General features: G+C 34.3%; 2 protein-coding genes across 2 annotated transcripts; one reads left to right on the plus strand and one right to left on the minus strand.

Annotated features, from left to right (window-relative positions):
• Positions 1-46: 46 nt before the first annotated feature.
• l(3)72Dn (UTP4 small subunit processome component l(3)72Dn) lies at positions 47-4,620 on the plus strand. The gene is made up of 10 exons (XM_076415808.1): positions 47-297; positions 352-870; positions 927-1,099; positions 1,172-1,385; positions 1,502-1,739; positions 1,801-1,981; positions 2,031-2,242; positions 2,303-2,485; positions 4,338-4,436; positions 4,490-4,620. The coding sequence occupies exons 1-10, from the start codon at positions 194-196 to the stop codon at positions 4,607-4,609; spliced, it is 2,043 nt and encodes a 680-aa protein (XP_076271923.1). The 5' UTR covers positions 47-193; the 3' UTR covers positions 4,610-4,620.
• Positions 4,621-7,442: 2,822 nt separating this feature from the next.
• On the minus strand, positions 7,443-8,550 carry LOC143203510 (uncharacterized). The gene is made up of 4 exons (XM_076415688.1): positions 8,383-8,550; positions 8,202-8,280; positions 7,937-8,078; positions 7,443-7,671 (listed from the first exon to the last, which is right to left on the minus strand). Exons 1-4 carry the CDS (start codon positions 8,424-8,426, stop codon positions 7,553-7,555), a joined length of 384 nt encoding a protein of 127 aa, XP_076271803.1. The 5' UTR covers positions 8,427-8,550; the 3' UTR covers positions 7,443-7,552.
• Positions 8,551-10,341: the final 1,791 nt, after the last annotated feature.

Below are 10,341 nucleotides of genomic sequence, written 5' to 3' on the forward strand. Positions count from 1 at the left end.
ATACATAAAATATGTATTTATGTATTCTTATTTTTTGTTTTATTTTACCCCCCCCCTTAAATCTTCTTTTTTTTAAATAGTAATTAAATGTCTTTAACGAAGAAGAAAACATGTGCCAATATGAGGTTATGTATATTTGTATATAGTATATGGTACTAAAGAAAATGCATTTAATATTTTAAAATAATACAATATGGTTCACTGCAAAATACATAACGTGGGTTTTTATACCCCAGAACCAAGAGCTATATATTGTATGTCATTACAAAGAGAAACAAATAAGTTAGCCATATCCAGGTAATATTTAATATTGTAGTTATAATACATTTAATATTGTTCCTTAATTTTTAGATCAGACGCTAGTATTGAAATATGGAATTTAAACGATTGCCCCTTTATTGAACGTACTATACCGGCTAATTTAGAAAATTTTAGTATAGAGGGTTTATGTTGGTTTGGGGATAGACTATTTTCTGTTGGAATACATGGGCTTTTGGTTGAATATAATTTACAAGAACTCGCTATCAAAAATAAGTGGATGGTTACTGGTGAATCAGCTATGTGTTTGGATATTTGTTCTTGCAAATCTCTGGTAGCTGTTGGCACTGAACAAGGCTACATCAATTTATTTAGTATTAATGAGGATGGTGTTAACTTTGAAAAATTCATGGATAAACAAGAAGGCAGGATAGTGTGTATTAATTTTAGTAAAGATGGAGAGTTTTTAGCTACTGGTAGTTTGAATGCTATCAGGATTTGGAACATAAACACTGGTCATGCTATTCACAGAATGCAGCTGGGGCGTATTGAATCAAAAAAAGACACAGTGGTGTGGTGTATACATTTTTTGAGTGATTTTACAATTTTCAGGTAATATTAAACTGTTTTATCAATGATTAGTTTTGGATCTATACTATGGGTTTTAGTGGTGATTCCAGGGGTATCTTGACACTTTGGGATGCTAAACTTGGGGCACAAATTGAAAATTATCAATCCCATAAAGCGGACATAACAGCATTGTGTTTGTCTGAGGAAGAAGATTCAGTATATTGTGCAGGTGTTGATCCTTTGATAACGAATTACCAGAAAGTGAAAGTTGGTAAGTTCTGATATTATAGTTTGGTGTTAAGTAATATAATAAGTTGTTTTGCTGATCATAACCATTTCCTAGGTCAGTCATATAAGTGGGTCAAATCTATACAAAGAAAGATACACGAACATGATGTCAGGGCCTTGGTGTTTCATAAAAACAAACTTTATTCAGCAGGCATGGATAGTTATTTGGCTTGTAGTTATAATCCACCAAAAACCCTGATTAAATATGCTCCGGTGATGCAAGTTCCTTGTGTGCAATTAGCTTCAAAGGCAAGGCTTATATTATTAAGGTAATACAATTTGTCAATACTACTAATCACTCAGGTTTATATATAGGATATATGATATCTTTTCATGTATCACAGATGTTAAGATAAGATAATATGGTTTGTTTTTGGTATTTTAGGTATTCCAATTATGTTGAAATATGGTCCTTAGCTGATACAGAGACCACCAAGGAAAATTATAAAGGATTAGTGCAGCTGACATCAAAACCAAAGAAGCTGGTTGCCATACAGAGGTTGAAACTGAACTGGTCTGGTGAAGATGAGGGGGAGGGGATATTTTGTTCTAGTATATCCAGTGATGGACAGTGGATTTTAGTCAGTACCTACTCAGGATTCAGGCTGTATGAGTTAGAAATAGTGAGTATACTATGTTTTTTTGGTATGTTCTTGATGGTGATGTTGTCATTATCGATTGAAGAAGAAAGAAAAACCCAAACTGACGAAAGTTGATGAGCTGGATGATTGTGACAAACCGTGTGTGCAGGCTTGCTTCAATGATAAATACAAGCAGTTGATTGTCGTTTTGAGGACTGGAACAATTGTTGTATATGACCTGGGAGATGGAACACCTTTTATAAGCCAGACCATCATCAATACTAGTAAGTAATATTGTTGTTTCTCCATGTTTTTCCTAATATCTGGTCTTAGACGTCTTTGAGGATACCGTATCATTGTTAACTGTGTCCACTTGTGGGAAATACCTGGTAGTGGGAGATACAAAAAGCAACATCGCCATTTGGACTCAAACCAAAGACGGATACACTCTGTGGAACAAAATACCGAGATATCCGGCTCCACCCACCACCCTGGCAGTTAATTCAGCAACGGCGTGTCTGGTTGTTGCTTACTCCGATTCTAAAGTGAGTCTCACACCTGCGAAGTTTACATACAGCGATAGTTTCAATGTTTTTTCTAAACAGATTATAGAATATGACATAAAAAACAGGGAGTTCACGAGCAGAAGTCGGAATTTCAACCAGAACCTGCCGAGTAATTGGAAAACCCGGTCGAACCCTATCAGAAACATCACCTTCGATCCCAGAAAGACCAACGTCATTTTGTTGAGCGACGATAGTAACTTGACGGTGATTTCCAGCGAGAAGGTAAGGAATATCCAACAATATTGTTTCTTTATCGTTATTACCACCGACAAAAAATCAAATTCAATCACAGTTGGCCTGATTTTTTTTTCTGTCGTGAACGCTAACCTCGCCTCATTTTATGAAAGCTACGCGGTGGATTTGACGCTAAAATTGTTGTTTGAAATGTTATATTATAAAGTGGGATTTTTTTAATATTGTTTAAGTGACAATTTAGACGTAACTGTTAGAATTTTGTATAGTGGCTGTGCAGAGCATTAGGCGGAGTGAGTTAAGTACAATAATATTAAAAAGTCTATTTTTTAATTCGCAACGTCAGATTGTTTGATTATGACTTATCTATATTTCAGCCTTTATAATATCAATATTGAGAAAATTGATTGAAATTCAATAAAATTCAAGTTTAATATTTTAAAGAATAAAATAAACGATTATTAATCGACTTATTTCGACTAGTAACTAATCTAGTATTTTCTATGAATTGACTGTGTTTGTACTTTATATCATTACCAATTCATTCTTTTAATTACTTAATTACTCTTTTAATAATTCTTATCGAACACCCCTATAGTTATTTTTTTTTATTATTTCATTCTCTTTCGTTTCTGTGCCGAACAAATAATGTTTTATTTTAACTATCCTTCTCGTTATTGGGTTTTCCTTATTTTTCCTACTGTCTGTCATAAATCCTATGACCATATTTTTAATATCTGTTTGGTCATTTCTCAAGACATGTCCTAGTCACTACTGTTTGCTCTTATTTTCTCTGCTACTACTATATATTCTATTTCTTTTTTCAATTCATTTTTATTTAATTTTCTGCTACTTTTGTTAATTCTGAATATGTATTTTTCAACAGTCTTTGTTTTTCATAGAAGGCTTTATTTTTATAGTTTTATTTTTGTGTTTTCTCACCGTTTTTCCAACTGTGATGATATCTCCTAAACGGTATCAAGAATCATGATGTTTTCAGCGATAATTTTTACACTTTTGCCTTTCTGTGGTAACTTTGCCTTTCTTATTTGTGGTAACTTTTATAAAATAACGGATCTGGGAATGGTTGACCGTACATTACCTACGTTGGTTGCTCGTCCAAAAGAACAAATAAAACCGCGAATAATTCGGATCCTGCTGCATACCGAGCTAGTCAGATTTGAAGTTGAGTAATGATCGGACAGCGAGGCCATCATCGCCTGCAACGAGGTGCATTGTGGGGCCGAAGAGCCCCGGCTATTAATAATTGTCATAGATTCAATTAGCGCGTGATTTTAAAGCTGCATGCAACTGGATGGATGGCCGGACCCGACGTAGATGGAATGCCGGATACATTTTGCCCATGTTATGTGGGTACCTCGACCCCTTTTTTCGTTGTTTTTCCCAACATATTTTCATCGTTGCGTCAATCAACTAATTAAAACGTTTGAAATATATATTTGCGAAAAAGCAGAAAAGATTGGTAGTGATGATATAAACACAACTCATTCGAGTAAAGAACCTATGGGCATGACTTGGTAAATGTATATTAATATTTGTGATTGAAAAGGAAGGATAATGTCTAAAACGCGCGAAACAACTTCATTCATTCGTGTCTAGAGAATGCGTAATCAATTTCTGGACCTAATATCAGTCTACCAAGAGAAACCATAAGGTATTTCTCAGGTTTACGTATAATTGTAACACTTGTAAAGTTAATCGATGCCGGGAAGTAATAAATTCTAAAGATTTACGCGAATGCCCCTTAAATCTCTGGAGGATATAATTCACATCAGAGTGACTAAAACCCCCGTCTTAAGGGAGCAGGTTGAGGCTAATTGATCGTTTTCTCACGGTTTCAATGTTTTTTTTTTATTTTCAGGAAGCCGAGACTGAGGCCTCGCCTTCCAAGTCCAAGAGATCCAACATGAATGGAGTCAGTTCAGCGAAGGTTGATTTTAAGACTGTGCAAAAATATAAAGTGAGTATTAACTTGTTTTGTGGTGGTACGGCATCAACGTATTTTTTTACCAGCATCTAGTGTACTTCAATCATTTAAACAACGATGAACTGGTGGCTGTTGAGGTGAACCCGCTGACCATTCTCAAGAAACTACCACCGGCATTCGCACAGAAAACTTTTGGTACTAAATAAATATTTTTTTTTAGAAATTATGATTTTTTTTAATCCTTTAAAAATTATTATTGTAATGAGAAGTAGAAATCCATCCATATAAGTAATAAGACCTTTCCAATTCCTAAACCATTCCAATCGGGCCATTTTTTCCACATTCACGAAAAAAACTGGGAGGCGACCTTTTCGGCTATATTTCTCATTACAATAAGCGACTTTTAATTAATCTAAATTGCTAACCGATATCGCCACCCCCTGTCTCCGTCTCCCGCGACCATATCTGTCTTTGTCTCCGAGCCCGGGCGGTATTTTTCATTATCACCGCCCGGAAGGGGCCGCCTTGATAAATTAGAGCGTTCCAGTCTGTTCCCTCAGGATCGGACTCAAGAGCATTTTACCATAGACTTACAGGGATGGGTGGAATGGTGGGTTAATTAATTTAATTTTAAGTCCGTTTATACCTGATATGTGATGAAAATTTTAAAGGAAGGATTAGGATGATAGGATACATCAGCCTTAAGGGCTATTTAGGGTCAAGGCAGATGTCTTATCGTACTACAATTATCTTCTTTAACAGACAGAGGTGCCCGATCAATAAATTATAGTAGTTAAGTGCAGTAGATAGTATTCACGATGATTCCCAGATCCAAACAATCCTCTAGGCTTTCACCAAGGTCCAGTTGTGACCTGACTCCACAGTTAGTGCCGAATCCCATAAGGATCTATTTTACTGTGACCTTTCATCATATCCAGTCCAAAGAGCAGAAAATCCGCTCTTAAATGGGTGTTTGGGTCAACTTGCAAGGAACTAGCCTCAGGCAAGTAAGTGGCAGATTTAGTAAATGTAAGGACCTATATATATAAGAGGTCAATTGAAAAGTCCCCGGCCTGACACATAGATGGCACTACTAGAATTAAATCCATAAGTTTTTTAGTTAGCCATAACCCTCAAAAAATGCTTGTATAAATTTGAGAGCTGTCGGATAATTAGTTTGTGAATTATAATATTTTCAGTGAAGCAACTTTTGTTATTGTGAAAAAAATGGATAGTCGAATCACCTCTTGGATCGCCGAAACTGAGGCCTATTTTGAAGCAAAGGGCAAATCGTACTACAAAAATGGTATTGAAAAGTTGGAGGGTCGCTATGATCAGTGTGAAAGGGAATTACGTTGAATAAAAAAAAAAATTTTGCCAAAAAATGTGTTTTACTATCGTAGTCCGGGGATTTTTCAATTGACCTGTTATATTTCTTGAAGATAGAGATATTACGAACAGGATTTTTGAGTATACTTGAAAGCCAATAGAATTGTTCTCAATAAATGCGATAGAAAACATTTCTAGAATGGTTGAAAGGTGAAAAGTTCAGTAGACTTGAACTAACAGTAATCAATATTTTAGTAATATTTAATATTTTTGTGATATTTTAGAGATGTCTCCCAGATAGAGACATTTATCTACGTTAAGCCAAGCTTCAGCTCCCCCTGACCTCATCACCATACCTGACCCCTTCCACCGTATAAACATGGAGAGCATCATCCTTAAGGAGGTACTTGTGAAGGAGTCTACAGTTTCGTACTCAGTCTGAAGTAAGTAGTCAAAGCTTTGATATTGATATTGATTCGTTTTGATAGATGTTTTAAAAATATTAATGAGTGATAATAATTTAATGAAAATGGTTTTAAATATTTCAAAAGTTTTTATATCCAATATATACAATATAACATGTCTCGAAAGGTGTATTTAAAGTTCACGGGAAATACTTATATTGTTGTCTGACAAGTCATAGATATCCATGAAAATGATTATCGTTATTACCACGGACGAAAAATCAAATTCGATCGCAGTTGGCCTGATGTTTTTTTTGTTTCTGTTGTGAATGCTAGCCTCGCGTCATTTTATGAAAGTTACGTGGTGGACTTGACGTGAATATTGCTGTGCAAAATATTGTACTATAAAGTGGGATTTTTTAATATTGTTTAAGTGATAATTCGGACTTAATTGTCAGAATATTGTGTAGTGGCCGTGCAGAGCATTTGGCGGGGTGAGTTATTTACAACAATATTAAAATGTCTATATTTTAATTCACAACGTCAAATTGTATAATTACTGCTTATAGATGGGCAAATTACCATTTAAACCTTTATAATATATCAACATGTACAAAATTGAATGAAATTCAATAAAATGAAAGTTTAAAATTTTCACGATAGGAATATAACATCTCTGGAACGGTGTACTTAAATTTCAGGAGAAATACTTATATTGTTATGTCTGACAAGTCATAGATATCCATGGATAATGATCCAGTTGTCTACGAAATAAATACAAGGGTGCACATATCTCAAAGACTTATTCGTGTATTTCACAAGTTATTCCTTTAAATAAACGATAGTTCTGCTATACTAGATTATTACATGAAACAAAATCTTTCGGTATATGGAAAAAGGAAAGGAAACTATAATATTTTAACAGCAGTTTAAGCTTTAGTGTGTATATATGATTTGTATTTTAAGTAAAATAGAAGAAGGACAGACTTTTTATGCATTTTTATGGTATATAATAGGTGTTCAAATTTTTTGCATTGTTTTCTTAGTGATTATAACTTTATCTTTATTATCTTACTGTCTATTGGAAATGTTAATTTATATGTTCATATCGAATGCTTGTGAGAACTGATGGCAAGATTACTTGAAGCTGACAAGGTTGTTAAGAAGTAGAGGAAATGTTAAAAATCAGGAATGGTGAACGTTCTCCCCCATCCACCAGAGTTTGTTCCCTCTGATTATCGTTTATTTTTATCACCTGGCTAACCAACACTTCTTGCCTTTATGAGGAAGAAAAAGTTGATTTAACTTCAAACATTTATTTGGTTTATTAAATCACATAATACACAATGATGTTGTGTGAAATGTGATGATGTGACTATGTGAAAGTTATTATGGTGAAGCTTTTCTCTTGATCGCTTACCCTAGCATTATGTTTGAATATGATTGCTCCTGAGGCAAGGTCAGCTTGGGGCTGACATACAGGGGACCGAATTTCTCCAGAGAGTGTTTTTGGTACGCTCTCCACCCAACATGACCTAAAAATCTCTTTCTGCAGTACTCATTATAATTATTTTTATAATACAAGGGCGACGCGCCGTTGCCAGATTGCTTGAATGTTTTCTTTACACAGCTACATCTTTTTTCTCTTGATTTCGTTAAGAATAATTAAGAAAGGCCAGATAACCATTGCACCTGTATTTAAATACAATTCTCACAACCTGGCAACATTGAGACCTGAATTTTAAACAGATATTTCGGTGGCTGCGCCATCACCCTCGATTATAAAGCTGGTACCGTTACCGTAAGTAGTTCCGGGGACGAAATCCGCCGGATTTATTTGCCAGATGTCGTCCTCGGTGGGCGCCTGCTTTTTTTGTTTCATCAACCTCCTTCGCCATTCCCCCTCCGATACGCCTTGTCGTTCGGCTTCCTCCAGACAAATCTACGGATTACGAAAAAGAGCCGCGCAGACTCGAAATTAATAACAGATCAATTAAGAAAATCCATTCCGGAGCCCATTTGCAAGGCAAACGACGTCCTATTCAGTAGGCCCCGTTTTACTTACCTTGTTAAAATTTAAATAAAAACCCCACTTCTTGTCCCACTCCGTTCTGGTCTTCTTTTCCAGGGCCCCCTGGGCCTTTCTGAAAATGGAAATGAACGGCTATCGGCGATGTTTCTGACGGTTAATTACTAGGTTTATTGTTTTCGATATAGTGTTGAGAAATAATAAACGAAATACTCACAGTACTTCCGATTGGATAACGTAATCGTTCTTATTGGGAGACATTGGCCTAAAGTTTGATCGATTTTCAATGACAGGAGACCCAATGAGAATATTTATTCATGTATTTACTAGATGTTATATTATTTATAATGGAAATTAAAAAATAAACTGTAAATTTTACTGTGGTTTTACTACAAACGTATTAAGTTCAAATATTTAAAAAATATGCAACCTAACATATACCCTAAATAATAACTATTACCAAAGTTATAGAAGTTAATTATTAGATACATTTTACAAGACTAGCGGCCAATCTTTTTCATTTAAGAACAATCTTAGACGAGATGAAACGAACGAAACAAAAAGAAAAACGGTCGGAAACTTCGGTACGGATAGTTTCTCATTCTCGGACTGATTAACTTTTCTTCTATTGTGCGCCGCTCTACAGTTCCAACTGCGAAATAAGTTATTTCACAGGAAATTTGTCTGATAACTTTAGATCTCTCGTAGCCCAAGGTATTCACCGAGGTACAGTAGCGTAGCTTTTACGTACATAACAAAATGACATTAGAACAAATGTACATCTATCGTAAAATCTGACAATCAATCTCATGTTGTATATTCAGTTGCATAAAAATAAGGGGAACGTCTAAATTTCGAAAAAGAAATAATATATTATCACAATTTTTTTTATTTTTTATATTTAAACTATTCACAAAATGCATAGAAGATTTTATAAACGAGGCAGATATTACTAAGATATTTTTAGCCAATAAAAAGTTGGAGAAATGCACACTTCCGTTTCCGTTTGATAGTTTGTTTTGAATATTTAAAATGGTTCGTAGTTTGGCTTTTTTACGTGTTTTTTTTTGCGTTTCCCGATAGTTTACAGACAACTAAAATTCGATTATAGACATGTTAGTGTTGCGCTTTTTTCTTTCGAGCGAATTTTATTTTTGCGCCGAATCTCTGGTAAAAAAATGACCTGTAAAGTTTTTATAGAATTTTTTGTTTGGTATCCAGCGCGTCCGACAATGAACGGTCCCAGATATCGCGATAAATACGATTTCGTCAAGTGAAATATTGAGTTCAGAACGGGAAACTTGTTAATCGGCGTCGCCTCCGTTTGGGCGATAATTGCGATCGGGCAAGTTTTGAACATTTTTCGTCCAGATTAGCTGTGTGGTGTCCAGGGTGCGAACAGAGTAAATCGTTTTCGGAATGTGGAGTGCGGCGGTAAGTCGGGGTTATCCTCACCGTGCTTTTTATAATATATTATTTTTATCATATATATATATATATATATATATATATATGATGTTTCTATTTATTAATAGATTACTGTTTAAAGTAATTTAGCTTTTATTTCACCAATTGTATATATATATATATATATATATATATATATATATATATATATATATATATAATTGAGGTATAATTTGAGATTATTCGATATCTAGTTCGTCAAAACGTCGCGATGTTGTTGCATCAACTCTGAGTTTTAGTTCATATTAGGTTTGATATATAACAAAATTATAATATAAATAAAATAATTAAACTGTTAAAATATAATTCATCAATTTATCTAATGCAAATATTATCAAAGAACATAAAACTACAATTAATTGTACAGTTGTAATAGTTTGTAGATTGTGGTTCTATTTTATTATATTTATATTGTTTTTTTTTCATAGTACCTATGAGTTAGAGTTCCAGGCGATTTTTTTTTATGTAGTGGTACTTCTTATTTCCTTCAGTAGAGTGTTTCCTTGTAAAGTCATTTTGATATGACTGTATTTCTCCTTAGTTTGTTCTGTTACTACCTGTATACATCGTTCTTGATAAAACTAGATTTAATCACTACATTATCCCTAATGCACTCGTCCTATCTGCAAAATAGTTAGTATTCTTTCTCTCCTCTTACATTTTTCTGAACAATTACACACATATGTGTGCACATAAAACTTTCACACTC

The sequence above is a fragment of the Rhynchophorus ferrugineus genome, unplaced genomic scaffold (assembly GCF_030347505.1).
Source record: "Rhynchophorus ferrugineus isolate W39M unplaced genomic scaffold, kcgeb_rfMv2 rfM10, whole genome shotgun sequence".
NCBI lineage: Eukaryota > Metazoa > Arthropoda > Insecta > Coleoptera > Curculionidae > Rhynchophorus > Rhynchophorus ferrugineus.

Bases quoted from the DNA above. Each gene is read 5' to 3' on its own strand.
- LOC143203510 (XM_076415688.1), bottom strand. From the start codon at position 8,426: ATGTCTCCCAATAAGAACGATTACGTTATCCAATCGGAAGTACT. The intron at 8,281-8,382 runs GTGAGTATTTCG...TTCCATTTTCAG, and splicing joins GTTATCCAATCGGAAGTACT to AAAGGCCCAGGGGGCCCTGG. The intron at 7,672-7,936 runs GTAACGGTACCA...AGAGATTTTTAG, and splicing joins CGTCCCCGGAACTACTTACG to GTCATGTTGGGTGGAGAGCG.